Here is a 15,795-nt window from a genome sequence, read left to right on the forward strand (position 1 = left end):
TGTACACCAACAGTGACCAAGCTGAGAATCAAATCAAGAACTCAACCCCTTTTACAATAATTGAAATAAAAATAAAATACTTAGGAATTTACCTAACCAAGGAGGTAAAAGACCTCTACAAGGAAAACTACAAAACACTGCTGAAAGAAACATAGATGGCACAAACAAATGGAAACACAGCCCATGTTCATGGATGGGTAGAATCTATCTATATCGTGAAATTGACCATATTGCCAAAAGCAATCTATAAATTCAATAAAATTCCCATCAAAATGCTTCATCATTCTTCACAGAACTAGAAGAAACAATCGTAAAAAAGAGCCCATATAGCCAAAAGAAGACTAAGCAAAAAGAACAAATCAAAAGGCATCACATTACCCAACTTCAAACTATATTACAAGGCTATAGTCAACAAAACAAAAAACATAATACTGGTATAAAAATAGGCACATAGCCCCATGGAACAGAATAGAGAACCCAGAAATAAACCCAAATACTTATAGCCAACTGATCTGACAAAGAAAACAAAAACATAGAGTGGAAAAAGGATACCCTATTCAACAAATGGTGCTCAGATAATTGGCTAGCCACATGTAAAAGAATGAAATGATCCTCATCTTTCACCTTACACAAAAATCAATTCAAGATGGATCAAAGACCTGAAATCATAAGAAGTCTAGAAGATAACACTGGAAAAACGCTTCTAGACATTGGCTTAGGCAGAGTTCATGAAGAAGAACCCAAAAACAAATGCGCAAACAAAGGTCAATAGATGGGAATTAATTAAACTAAAAATCTTCTGCACAGCAAAAGAAATAATCAGCACAGTAAACAAACAATGCACAAAATGGGAGAAAAATCTTTGCAAACTACACATCTGACAAAAGACTAATATCCAGAATCTACAAGAAATTCAATCAAATCAGCAAGAAAAAAATCCCATCAAAAAGTGAGCTAAGGCCATGAATAGACAATTCTCAAAAGATCTACAAATGGCTGACAAACATATACAAAAATGCTAAACATCACTAATGATCAGGGAAATACAAATCAAAACTACAATGCAATATTACCTTACTCCTGCAAGAATAGACATAATCAAAAAATTAAAAAATAATAGATATTGGTGTGGATGTGGTGAAAAGAGTACACTTTTACACTGCTGGTGGGAAGGTAAACTATACAACCACTATGGAAAACAGTGTGGAGATTCCTTAAGGAACTAAAAATAGATCTACCATTTGATCCAGCAATCCCACTACTGGGTATCTACCCAGAGGAAAAGAAGTCATTATATGAAAAAGACACTTGCACACACACATTTATAGCAGCACAATTTGCAACTGCAAAAATATGGAACCAGCCCAGATGCCCATCAATCAATGGGCAGATAAAATTTGGTATATATATACCACAGAATACTACCTAGTCATGAAGAGGAACAAAATAATGGCATTTGAAGCAACCTGAATGGAATTCAAGCTCATTATTCTAAGTTCAGTAACTTAGGAATAAAAAACTAAGTATCATATGTTCTTACTTATAAGTGGGAGTTAAGGGACTTTGGAAACTCAAGAAGAAGGTGGGAGGGGGATGAGGAATAAAAGACTACACATTGGGTACAGTGTACACTGCTCAGGTGATGGGTGCAACCAAAATCTCAGAAATCACCACTAAAGAACTTATCCAAGTAACCAAACACCACCTTTTCCCCAAAAACTATTGAAATAAAAAATAATAATAATAAAGATAAGAATTCACAAAGTTTTCAAAAAAAAAAAAAAAGAAACACTGAAAGTCTTTCCTCTAAGATCTGGAATACAGCAAGGGTGCCCACTTTCACCACTGTCATTCAAATTAGTAATGGAAGTCCTAGCTATAGCCATCAAACAAGAGAAATAAATAAACAGTATCCAAATTGGAAAGAAAGAAGTCAAATGGTCCTTGTTTTCAGATGATATGAGCCTATATTTGGAAAAACCTAATGAGTTCAGCAAAAAACTATGAAAACTGATAAAGAAATTCAGTAAAGTTGCAGGATACAAAATCAACGTACAAGAATCAGTACCATTTCGACATGCTAACAATGAACAATCTGAAAAATAAGTCAAAAAAGTAATCCCATTTACAATAGCTACAAATAAAATTAAACATCTAGAAATTAACTTACCCAAAGAAATGAAGGATCTTTACAATGAAAACTATAAAACACTGATGAATAAAATTAAAGAGGACACACAAAAAATGGAAAGATACTCCCTGTTCATGGACTGGTACAATCAATTTTTTCAAATATCTGCACCACCCAAAGCAATCTACAGATTCAATGCAAGTGCTATCAAAATACCAATGACATTCTTCACAGAAATAGAAGAAACAACCCTAAAATTTATATGGAACCACAAAAGACTCAGAATAGCCAAAAATATCCTGAGGAAAAAGAACAAAACTAGAGGAATCACATTACCTGACTTCAAATTATACTACACAGTTATAGTAACCAAAATAGCATCGTACTGACATAAAATCAGACACATAGGTCAATGAAACAGAATAGAAAACCCAGAAACAGATCCATGCATCTACAGTGAACTTATTTTTGACAAAGTTGCCAAGAACATACAATAGGGAAAGGACAATCTCTTCAATACACAGTGCTGGGAAAACAGGATATCCACATGCAGAAGAATGCAACTAGACCCCTATCTCTCACCATACCTAAAAATCAAGTCGAAATGGATTAAATACTTAAATCTAAGGCCTCTAAAAGAAAATATTGAGGAAACTTTCCTGGACATTGGACTGGGCAAAGATTTATTGAGTAAAACTCCACAAGTACAGGCAATCAAAGCAAAAATAAGCAAATCAGATCACATCAAGTTAAAAAGCTTCTGCACAGCAAAGGAAACAATCAACATAGTAAGGAGACAACCCACAGAACAGGAAAAATATTTGTAAACTATCCATCTGATAAGGGGTTAATAAGCACAATGCAGAAAGGGCTCAAACACTATGGGAATAAATCTAATAATCCAATTAAAACTGGGCAAAGATCTGAATAGGCATTCCTCAAAAGAAGACATACCAATGGCAAACAGGTATATGAAAAGGTGCTCAATATCATCATTCATCTGAGAAATGCAAATAAAAACTACAATGAGATATCGTCCTACCCCAGTTAAAATGGCTTTTATCCAAAAGTCAGGCAACAACAAATGCTGACAAAGATATGGAGAAAATGGAATTCTCATACACTGCTGGCACAAATGTAAATTTGTACAACCACTATGGAGAACAGTTTGGAGGTTCCTCAAAAAACTAAAAATAGGCTGTGTGTGGTGGCTCACACCTGTAATCCTAGCACTTGGGGAGGCCAAGGCAGGTGGATTCTCTGAGGTCAGGAGTTTGAGCCCAGCCTGACCAACAAAGCAAAAACCTGTCTCTACTAAAAATACAAAAATAAGCCAGGTATAGTGGTGCATGCCTGTAATCCCACCTACTTAGGAGGCTATACCTGGTTACTATAGCTGCAAGGCGGGAGAATCGCTTGAACCCAGGAGGCGGAAGTTGCAATGAGCTGAGATCGTGCCATTGCAGTCTAGCCTGGGCAACAGAGCAAGATTCCATCTCAAAAAAAAACTAAAAATAACCAGCTACTATATGATCCAGACATCCCACTGCCAAGTATATACCCAAAAGAAAAGTCGTACACATACCTAAGAGATGTCTGCACTCCCATGTTTACTTCAGCACAGCTCACAATAGACAAGATTTGGAAGCAACCCAAATGTCGATCAACAGAGGAATGGATAAAGAAAATGTGGCACATACACACCATGGAGTACTATTCAGCCATAAAAAAGAATGAGATCCTGTGATTTGCAACAGCATGAGTGGAACTAGAGGTCATTATGTTAAATGAAATAAGCTAGGCACAGAAAGGCAAAATTCACATGTTCTCACTTATTTGTAGACACTAAAAATTATAGCCATTGAACCATGGAGATAGAGAGTAGAAGGATGGTTATCAGAAGCTGGGAAGGGTAGGAGGGAGAAGTGGAGGGGGCATGTGGGGAAAGGGGAATGGTTAATGGGTATAAAAAATAGAAGGAATAAGATCTAGCATTTGATAGCACAATAGGGTGATTATAGCCAATAATTTAATTGGACATTTAAAATAACTAAGATAGTATAATTGGATTGTTTCTAATACAAAGGATAAATGCTTGAGGTAATGGATACCTCATTCACTATGATATAATTATTTTACAATGTATGCTTGTATGAAAATATCCCATATACCCCAGAAATATACACACCTACAATGTACCCACAAAAATTAAAAATTAAAATAAACTATAGCCCAATAGCTCTCATGAATGTAGATGCAAAAAATCCTCAGATCAAAATGCTAGCAAATCAAATCCAGAAAAATAAAATGAAGATTATATACCATGACCAAGTAGGATTTCTCCCAAGAATGTAAAGTTGGTTTCACTTCTGAAAATCAATTACTGTAATACATAATATTAATGAAATAAAGGACAAAACACACACGATCACCTCAATAGACATGGAAAAAGCATTTCACAAAACCTAACACCCTTTTATGGTAAAACAAAAGAAAACAAAGCAACCTTTAAACTAATTAGTAATAGAAGAAAACTTAGTATGATAAAGGACATCTAGAGATAAACTGAATTTTATCAAAATGAAAACCTTTGTGTTGCAAATGATACCAACTAGAAACTGAAAAAACAACCCAAAGAATGAGAGAAAATATGTGCAAATTGTGCATCATATAAAGAATATGTATCTGAAATAACTCTTAAAACTGAATAATTAAAAGATAAATTGCTAAATAATTTTTATTGATATATAATAGTTACACATATTTTGAAAGTACATGTGATATTTTGATATCTGTATCTGATACCTAATGATCAAAATCAGGATAATTAGGATATCTATCATCTCAAACATTTATCCAAAGTCTTTGATTCCATCAGGGTTTCAGAGACACCCACTTGAGTCCCAAAGCTCCCAAAGTGAGATTTTTGACTGGATAGGTGCAGAATTCTTGTTGTTGTGAGGAGATATAAGTAGGTTACTTTCTATTCCCCATCTTAGTGATGACCCTGAAACAGTCTAATTAACCATTACACAAATTGAATTTATTTAAAAGTCCCTTTCAGAAATCTACAAGCCTAGACAGTTTCATTGGAGAAGTCTACCAAACAGAAAGAAAAATTAACACCAATTTTATACAATTCTTCCTGAAAACAGAAGCGAGGAAAACACTTGCAGACTCATGATTTATCATAACCAGACAAGACAGTATAAAGAAGAAAACTATAGACTAATATTTCTCATGAACTTAGATGTAAAATCCTCAACAAAATATTAGCTGTTTAAATCTAGCACATGCTCTTTTTCTCTCTCTCTTTCACTATCCATATATGTATGTCATAAACCAAATGGGATTTATTCTAGGGAGTAGCATTCAAAAATCAACCAAGGTAATCCACCATATCAACAAGCTAAAAAAGAAAAATCATATGATAATATCAATCAATGCAGAAAAAGCATCTGATAAAATCCAATACCAATTCATGATTTTTAAAAACTCATTAAATTAGTATGGGGGATGACCTCAACTTGATTTTTTAAATATAGAAAAAATCTATAGCTAACATCATACTTATTGGTTAAAAAATTGAATGCTTCTCCCCCTACAATTAGCAATACTGCAAGCATGTATGCTCTCACCACTTACTACTTAGTCTACCACATAGTACTGGAAGTTCTATTCACTCACTGCAATAAGTCAAACAAACAACCCCATCAAAAAGTGGGCAAAGGATATTGACAGACACTTCTCAAAAGAAGACATTTATGTGGCCAACATCAGATGAAAAACAGCTCATCATCACTGGTCATTAGAGAAATGCAAATCAAAATCACATTGAGATACCATCTCACACCAGTTAGAATGGCAATTATTAAAAAGTGAGGAAACAACAGAAGCTGGAGAGGATGTGGAGAAATAGGAATGCTTTTTCCACTGTTGGTGGGAGTGTAAATTCATTCAACCATTGTGGCAGACAGTGTGACTCTTCCTCAAGGATCTAGAACGGGAAATATCATTTGACTCAGCAGTCCTGTTACTGGATATATACCCAAAGGATTATAAATCATTCTACAATAAAGACACATGCACACAAATGTTTATTGCAGCGCTATTCACAATAGCCAAGATCTGGAACAAACCCAAATGCCCATCAATGATAGACTGGATAAAGAAAATGTGGCACATAAATACCATGGAATACTATGCAGCCATAAAAAAGGATGAATTCATGTCCTTTGCAGGGACATGGATGAAGCTGGAAACCATCATTCTCAGCAAACTAACACAAGAATAGAAACCAAACACCACATCTTCTCACTCATAAGTGGGAGTTGAACAATGAGAACATATTGACACAGGGAGGGGAACATCACACACCAGGGCCTGTGGAGGGGTGGGGGCCTAGGGGAGGGATATCATTAGGATAAATACCTAATGTAGATGATGAGTTGATGGGTACAGCAAACCACCATGGCACGTGTATACCTATGTAACAAACCTGCACATTCTGCACATGTATCCCAGAACTTAGAGTTAAATAAATTAATTAAATAAATAAAATAATAAAGTTTTTACAAAAAGACACAGGCCAAAATGTTTGGGATCTAGGGCTAGGCAAAGAATTGTTAGACTTATGATCAAAAGCACAATCTATAAAAGGAAAAACTGAGAAATTAAAATTAAAATTTATCAATATAAAAAACTTTTGTTTGACAAAAAAAGTTAGAATAAAAAGCCAAGCTATAGACTAGGAGCATACATTGGCAAACCACATATCTGATGCTATGGTTTGAATGTTTGCACCCTCCAAAACCGATGTTGAAATTTGGTTGTCACTGTGGTAGTGTTAGGAGGTAGGACATTTGGAAGGTGATAGGGCCATGAGGGCTCTGCCCTAATGGGTGGGAGTAATGCCATTATAAAAAAGCATGTTTGACTCTCTTTTTTCTCTTTGCTTTATTGCCTTCCACCATATGAAGACAGGGCATTTCTCCCTCTGAATGATGCCACAAAAAGACCCTCACCAGATGCTGGCACCTTGATCTTGAACTTCCCATCCTCCAGAACTGTGAGGAAAAATACATTTCTCTTCTTTATAAATAATCCAGTCTCAAGTATTCTGTTATAGCAACACAAATGTACTAAGTCCTCTGACAGAGGACTAACAACTACATTATATAAAGAATTCTCAAAATTCAACAGGTAAAAACAAGTCTAATTAGAAAATGGATTAAAAATAAAAACACAGATACAAACCTCACCTTGAATTGTAGTCCCTATAATGCCCACATGGTGTGGGAATGTACCCAGTGGGAGGCAACTGAATCAGAAGGGTGGTTACCCCCATGCTGCTGTTCTCATGATAGTCAGTTCTCACAAGATCTGAAGGTTTTGTAAGGGGCTTTTTCCCCTTTGCTTGGCACTCATTCTCCTTCCTGCCACCATGTGAAGGAAATGTTTGCTTCCCCTTCTGCCATAATTATAAGTTTCCTGAGGCCTCCCCAGCCCTGTGGAACTGTGAGACAATTAAACTTCTTTTGTTTATAAATTACCCAGTCTCAGGTATGTTTTTATTAGCAGCATGAGAATAGACTAATATACTGTTCAACAGCAGAAAAATGCAAATTAGAACCACAATGAATTATGACTACAAACCTACAAGAATAACTAAAATAAAAAATAGCAAGTTGCTGCTGGCAAGGTTGCAGAGAAACTGGATCATTTATACATTGCTTATGGGAATGTAAAATGGTACCACCACTTTGGAAAATAGTTTGGCAGTTGTTTATGAAACTAATATGCAACTACCATACAATTTAGTAATTGTATACTTAGGTAGTTGTTTCAGAAAAATGAAAACAGGTTTACACCAAAACCTGTACACAGGTGTTCATAACAGCTTTATTTATAATAGCTCAAAACTAGAAACAACTAGTTACCCTTTTCTGGGTAAACTCTTAAACAAACTTTGGTGCGTCCATACCACAGAATACTACTTGGCAATAAAAACTAACAAAAAAATTGTTTACATTTTTCTATCTGCTTTCCAACTTTCTATGTACTCAGATTGGACTAACAACTTTGATAAATCTCCAAGAAACAAAGCCAATCACAAAAGGTTACATAGTCTATGAATCCAACTATATAACATTCTTAAAATGGCAAAATTACAGAAATGGAGAACACATTCGTAATCGCCAGGGGTGAGGTGAGGGAGGTGAATGTGACTATAAAACAGCAACTTGAGGAATCTTTGTGGAGATGGAACTGTTCTATACCTTAATTGTATCAATGTCAATATCCTGGTTGTGATATTGTACTGCAATCTATAAGATGTGACCCCAGGGGAAACTTAATAAAGGACACATGGAATCTCTCTATATTATTTCTAACAACTGCATGTGAATCCACAATCATCTCAAAATAAAAATCTTAATTAAAAGAAACTACACTGGCACCTACATCTTTCCTTCCTTCCCAAAATGTTTTTCATAGTCTGTTTTCTTTACCTTAGAACCTAAGCTCTTTCAAGAACTATTAAATATTTTGTAAAGAAATATCTAAAGTTTAATAACAATACTTCTGCAATTCTAATTTCAAATTATTTTTTCCGATAAATTCAAATATAATATGTATATTTTAGTTTAAAGTAACTAATAGGGCATTTTTTTCAAAGGTATTCTTTATCTTTCTTGGTATGTGTGAGTGTATGTGACTGTGGTTCTTTTTGTTTTTACTTTTCATAAAGGAGCCATACGAAGTGATAACATGCCCAAAATAGACAAAAGTTATTCTGGGATATAAGCACTAGAATTTCATCAATATTTTCCTTTATATTTGTATGTATTACTTACATTCTTATAATGTGTATAAAAGTCTAATTTAACATTATAATTTATATACATATGTATAATTAGCTTTCATCATTAGTCTACAGATTATAATTATACCTTCATTTTATGTCCTCATGTACATTCATAAACACTGACTATATTTTACAACATAAAGAAAATGCCAAAGAAATTTTCAAAAAATAACAATAGTATAGTCAATGCAATAAAAGTAGACATTTTTTAAACAGAAGAAGAACACCTAAAAGAATTATCTCCATAACTGTTAGTCCAATCTGAGTATATGGAAAGTTGGAAAGCAGATGGGCAAACAGTAAACTCTAAGACATGGGTTTATAGGCTATTATTACCCTTTTTGTACTTTTCTATATTCATATTTCATAAAATATAAACATAATGTGTTTTTATTTAACAATATAAATTTATGTATACAATAAATCCCTATATCAATGAGTTTAGACTATACTTTAGTAACAACCCCAAATTTTAGTGGATTACAAGAGAAGTTTATTTCTTAACCACATTACATGTCAATTATAGACTGGTTTCTACTCTACTTGTCATCTGCAGGAATCTAGGCTGAAGAAGCAACTTCTATATCAGTCTCAAGGACAAAGAAAAAGAGAGGCTGGGAAGACCATGTGGTGTCTCTTAAAGCATCTTCTCAGAAATGCCACTTTTGCTCACATTCCATTGGGTAAAACAAAACATTTGGCCAAATCTGAAGTCAGCAAAGTAGAAATGTATAATTTTTCCTTTGGGAGGGACCCTAATAGAAAAGGGCAGCATACATTTTGAATAAAACAATCTATCACAAGGGTAAATTTTTTATGTATATCTATGTACAGGCATATTTGTGTGTGTACATATGTGCACATGTGTGTGTTTATATATTTTTTTCATAGTCAGAAAGAAACACAATATGATGCAAATGGAGGCTCTAAATTATTTTTGATATGCAAATAAAAATAAGCCCTTAAATTTGTTAATAAGGAGTTCAGTGTGACCAAAGTCGAGAAACTGGTTAGGCCAATAGCTAAATTGTAAGAGTTGAGATAAGAGCTGAAAAAACCAGACTAACACTTAAGAAAAGAAGAGAGGCAGTATAGCAGCTGAAGGAGTTTAATGGATGATAGAAATGAGACAGTATAGGAAAGGGATTCAGCCCTGGTAGACCAGAGATGATAATCAAGACCCCATGAGCCTCACATATCAAGGCATATTCTCTCCCCTACCTTTCCATCTCCCTTAATAAGCTGACCCAAGTCACATAGCAGAAGGAGGACCTCTCCTAACTTAGCTGACTAGGCTGAATTCCTAAAGAGCAAAAAAAGAAACTAACCGTTTATCTCTTTGAAGTGATATCTCCCAAGGTTACTAAAAGTGGGACTCTAGCATTCCTAATAAGAACCTGACCATCTTCCGAGTTTACTGAAGTGAGGTTCTGGCACTCCTGATAAGAAATGGAACAGATCCAGTCTGCTAAAGACAAGAAGGACTCCAACACTGACCTTTCACTAATGTTTTCCTCATTATAATCTCATCTTAATACTAAAATCTCCACCCAAGGCAGAGCTTATCCACCATTTTCTGATCATGCAATGTGTATCAGGGCATGATGCTCCATTACACAAGCGCAAAGAAAATTTTCCCTAAATATGGTTGTACATCATTCCATTTTTTGCCTCAGCTTCTAAAATGACAACAGCTGAGCCTCAGGGAGCTAGCACCAAGATCCCTTTCCCATAAACTGCACCCTTGCTGACTGAGCCACAAGCCTATTAAACCTTGCCTGAGAAAAAAATCTCTATTTGGTTTGGTGTTAATTTATACTTACATGAGAGTCAAAGAACTTGGGATACAAGCTACAGTAACAGAAGTCTTATTAATGTTTATTGACTGAAGTAAAAATTAAAGATTGCTGAGGGTTTAATAGCATCAAAGAGTTAAACCATAGAATTCCTCTTCTACTGAAATTGTAGCATAAAAGTAAGCATGAATCTTATTGCAAATCACGGGAAAGCTATTTTGTTATTCCTTTAAAAGACGTTTATTGAAAATGTAAAAATTTTAAAACGCTGTATACTCAGATAAAGATAAAACAAAGATAATTATGGCATAATTAGCCCTTGAAGAGCTTGCAATATAATAAGGGGCACAGAGTAAAATAACCATTTTAACATTAAAAACAAAGTGCTATGAGATTACACACATATATAGTAAGCCCACAACTAGAAGATGAAAGATCTGTGAAATTTTCCAAGGTAGAGAAGGATTAAAGGAATTAAATCCAGGAAACAAAGTAAACAAAGTCTCAGAGGCTTGAAATTGAAAGTGTAAGAAACTGTAAATTAAATTAGAAAAAGCATTTAACTAGAAGATCTATCAAAGCTGTTCCAGAGTGATTAAGAGAACAGGTTTGAAGCCATGCAAAAATAGACCTAGATTTGAATTCTAGTCATTCTGCTCTCTTACTGTGTAATCTTGAATAAATAATGTAACCTCTGTAAAAATAAAGATAATAAAGTATTGCACATAACATTGCTGTAAAGATTAAATTAAATGTAAGCAGGGTACTCTAGTCATTCTGCTCTCTTACTATGTAATCCTGAATAAATAATGTAATCTCTGTAAAAATAAAGATAATAATAAAGTATTGCATATGACATTGCTGTAAAGATTAAATTAAATGTAAGTAGGGTACTAAACACAGTTCCTATCTCATAGAAAGTAAAAAAAAAAAAACTAGTATTTGTCATTTATAGTGTGAATCAATTCACTCTGTAAACTTCAAAACGCTATAGAGATAGCCTTTTTTCTGAAACATGATGAATACCTTCAAAAGAAGCACATCTAAATATATGAACATTTTAATATGAGATAATACTACTCAAATACAGTATAAAGTGTTCCTTTTCTTAAAAACACACATATTTACCTGTGTTTTACATTTACATTAGGAAATATTCTAAATGTTTCTAGAAAAAAGCTTATGGGGAAAAACTATTTTCTTATCCCATTACTGAAATTTATCATATTATTTTATAATATGACATATTTCTAAAAATCCAAAGTTGCCCCTAAACCTTATAATCATTTTATCTGTAACGCCACAAAACCTACTTTTTCTTCTCTTTCTATTTCAAGTTGCTTCTTAACAGACAAAAGTTCATTTCTAAAATTGGATAGTTCAATCTCCTAAAGAAAAAGAAACATGAAGTTTTAAGAGCTTCCATGTATTTCTCAAGACAATGAAAATATAAACTAGTGCTCTGAGTAAATTCAACTTTGTAGAGAAATAAATTCACTCATAAAATATAGATACTTTTAAAGTCAACTAATATAAAGGCTGCTAGCTGAACATAGCTCAAGACCTCATTTAAACAAGTTTTTTAGGCTGGGCACAGTGGCTCATGCCTGTAATCCCAGCACTTTAGGAGGCAGAGGCAGGTGGATCACTCGAGGTCAGGAGTTCGAGACCAGCCTGGCCAATATGCTGAAACCCCATCTCTACTAAAAATATTAATATAAAAATTAGCTGGGTGTGGTGATGCATATCTATAGTCCCAGTTACTCAAGAGGCTGAGGCAGGAGGATCACTTGATGCCGGGAGGTAGAGGTTGCAGTGAGCCATGATCGTGTTAGTGCACTCCAGCCTGGGCAACAAAGACAGGCTCTATCTCAAAAAAAAAAAAAAAAAAACAAGTGTTTTATAGTTTTCTTTAAAGAAAAATTTAACACAAAGTATATCTCTCCTTGTTCTCTCCCAATTTATCCTACTCTCCTCTCCCAATTTCAATCGGAGGTCCAAATTTGTTAATTGGAGTTTATAACATTTCACTTGGAAAAAAGTTTGTTCCACTATTTTGAAAATTAAATTAGAAAAAACATTTAAAGAGAAGGGCTATAAGATCCCTTTCACATTTAAGACTCATTCTATAGATCAAAAATTAGTTTTACTTAATATTATTCTTTACCACCACTCACTGCTAACATTAGGAAAACTGCCATTTTTTCTGTATCTCACCAAAGATGCTGTCAGTGATGTCTGCTCCTGTTCTTTGCTCTTGTAAAGTCCTAATTCTGAGTCTCTTTCTTCAATGATCTTATCATATTGGTGCTATATTAAACAAAGAAGACATTTTAGGCGTATTAAAACTGAATAGATTATAAAATTGGTATTCTAACATTTTATTTAATATTTAATTTAGTATTTAATTATTTAGTATTTAATTTTGCAGAAAAATGATGGTTATAAATTCAGTAATATATATGGGTATATGTATTTCTAATGATTCAATAATATTTTTTATTCAAACAACCTCAACAGTGAAACACTCAACAGTCTTGGAAATAACCTAACAGCAGAAGATGATTCTTTTATTGGAAACATTGAATTTTAAGATTTAAAAATATGACAGAAACATCAAGACTTCTACAAAACTGACTGATTGCAAATCTGGGACAGGAAATATAAGCCTTAAACATTTTGTCATAACTCAAAGAAAGTTATCAGAGAAAATTAAAGTTAAGTCAAAAGAACTTGCCAGCCACCTTGAAGAGGCTCCTGCTGGCCAAACGTGGGAAAATGTGAGTTCTCAATAAGGACACATGCTGCACTGCATTGAAACATACCAAATTTGTTTAAATCCATGAGCTCACAATGTTATTTAAATTATGTTTTAAAATCCTCACTGGTTCCCTCATAATAATCTCTTATTCCAGCAGCTTTTTTTTTTTAATGAATGGGTAGGTATACCCTACTTCTTCCCCAAATCTTAAGAATGAGGCTTAGTTCCTTAACAGATGGATACTCTAAAACAACAATTAAAAATATAAGACACAAACAGATCAAACACTAAGCATTTTATCTATTTTGTCCTTTGATAAAAATTAATTTAGCCTATTATGTGTTAGATATACCTACAGAATACAAATACCAATGAAATATTTATCCTGGGCATGTACTTAAAAATATATAAGGTAGAAAGTGCTATAAGAGACTACTAGGAGAATCCAGAAAAAGAGTGATTACTTCCATTCATCACAGATAATAGAGATTTCCTCAAGGAAGTCACACACAGGCTCAAGTTTGCACGGTTAAGATCTGAACTTAGAGAAATGGGCATCAAAGGTATTCCAGCTACAGTCAGTCACTGTTGCATAGATAATAATCTTTTCTGACAAATAAGAATACTATCTTGAGTTCACCATTTTTAACAGAAATATGGCTCCAATTAATAATTTTCATGATATAAGATGAAAAAAATTACCTTATGTTTTTCCATAAGTGCTACCATTTCAGCTATTTTATGTTGACATCGTATATCAATTTCTTTCTGTAATTTTACTGCTTCATCAGCTATTACTTTTGCTTTCTTAACCTATAAAATAAGCAAAAAAATTTCTTAAAATCAATGCACAAAAGACAAACTTAAGTGTTAATAGTATTCTACTTAAATAAAATGTTATTTAAGTGTTCTACTTAAATAAAATGCAAACTTCAAACACCAGGAAACTGGAAAAACAAGTAGAAAATGCACTGTTTGGGGTTTTTTCAGGGTGTTCTCTGAAGTAAGATGACAGTATAACACTGTGGCAATCATTTCATCCTTTCAAAATAATTATAATACTCAAACACTTAGAATAACAAGGATAGTTTTAGCTTCTATAAAAATAAACTGACCCTAATATAAATTTACTAAACCTTTTTTTAAACCATAGTTTAAAATTTAAGAATTTTTTTACTTTTCTCTTAAAATTCTAATAAAAATATAGATTTTTAGTATAATAAATTCTGAAATTAAGTTTTTCCCACCTCGCCTAAAAGATTTTCTTCTGATATCTTTTTGTCATCAATTTCCTTCTGATAGCTGTCAGTCATTTCTTGAAATTTCTGTTTGGCACTTTCTAGTTCCAACTCTAATGTATTGACCTTTAAGTAAAGAAAAATAGCATGAATATTAGTAAATGCTATGGATTGCTTGAAAATATTCCATATTCATTTTGTGGATTTATGAATTTTAAAAGATTTTTTAAGATTCCTTATACTTTCATATGATGAGATGTGTTTTATTTTCTCAAAATCTATCTTCTCCCCTAAAATATGTATTTAGTCTTGACAAGTAATATAAAATAAGCACCCATGCATTTATTTTTAATGAATTTCTCAACAATATTTACATTGGTTACTCTCAATGAGTTTAATATGCTTTATTAGTATGTCCATTTGACAGAAAACTCACGTGATTCAAAGAAAAGGTATATTCTTTTTTTTTTTTTTTTTTTTCGAGAGAAAGAAAGAAAAAAAATTAAAAAAAAAAAAAAGAAAAAGAATACAGAAAAGGAAGAAAGAGGAAGAGGAAGAGGGAGAGAGAACAGGGGTGTTGCTTTATTGCCCGGGCTAGAATGCAGTCTAAAACTGGGTATGCCTGTAATTGTGTTTAATAATAGAGACATAAAAAAAAAATGAGGGAATAAAATAATTAACAAGCAGCCAACCAATATTTCATTTAAACCTGTAAAAACGTGTGATGTAGTACTGATAAGAGTGTATATTTTGTGTATTTAAAGTGGAGAGTTCTATGAATGTTAATTAAGTCTACTTGTTCCAGATCTGAGTTCAAGTCCTGGATATCGATGTTAACATTCTGTCTCATTGATCTATCTAATATTGATGTTGAAGTCTCCCGCTATTATTGTGTGGGGGTCCAAATCTCCTTGTAAGTCTTATATATCTGGGTATTTCTGTATTGGGTGCATATATGTTTAGGATCTTTAGCTCTTCTTGTTACATTGATCCTTTTATCTTTA

The 15,795-nt window shown here is 33.3% G+C and overlaps 1 protein-coding gene across 4 annotated transcripts in view; it reads right to left on the bottom strand.

Annotated features, from left to right (window-relative positions):
- Positions 1-15,795, bottom strand: part of SYCP1 (synaptonemal complex protein 1) — a 119,638-nt gene that overhangs the window by 23,604 nt on the left and 80,239 nt on the right. For 3 of the 4 annotated variants that reach the window (XM_032249645.1, XM_032249648.1, XM_032249646.1), the window contains 4 exons: positions 14,801-14,917; positions 14,256-14,366; positions 13,010-13,102; positions 12,106-12,180 (listed from right to left, as the gene is read on the bottom strand). In XM_032249645.1, the coding sequence (XP_032105536.1) occupies positions 12,106-12,180; positions 13,010-13,102; positions 14,256-14,366; positions 14,801-14,917 (396 nt within the window). The remainder of the gene's footprint in view (positions 1-12,105; positions 12,181-13,009; positions 13,103-14,255; positions 14,367-14,800; positions 14,918-15,795) is intronic. The other variant, XM_032249647.1, reaches the window with a different exon arrangement.

The sequence above is a fragment of the Sapajus apella genome, unplaced genomic scaffold, assembly GCF_009761245.1.
Source record: "Sapajus apella isolate SASKATOON/1434 unplaced genomic scaffold, GSC_monkey_1.0 scaffold69, whole genome shotgun sequence".
Lineage (NCBI taxonomy): Eukaryota > Metazoa > Chordata > Mammalia > Primates > Cebidae > Sapajus > Sapajus apella.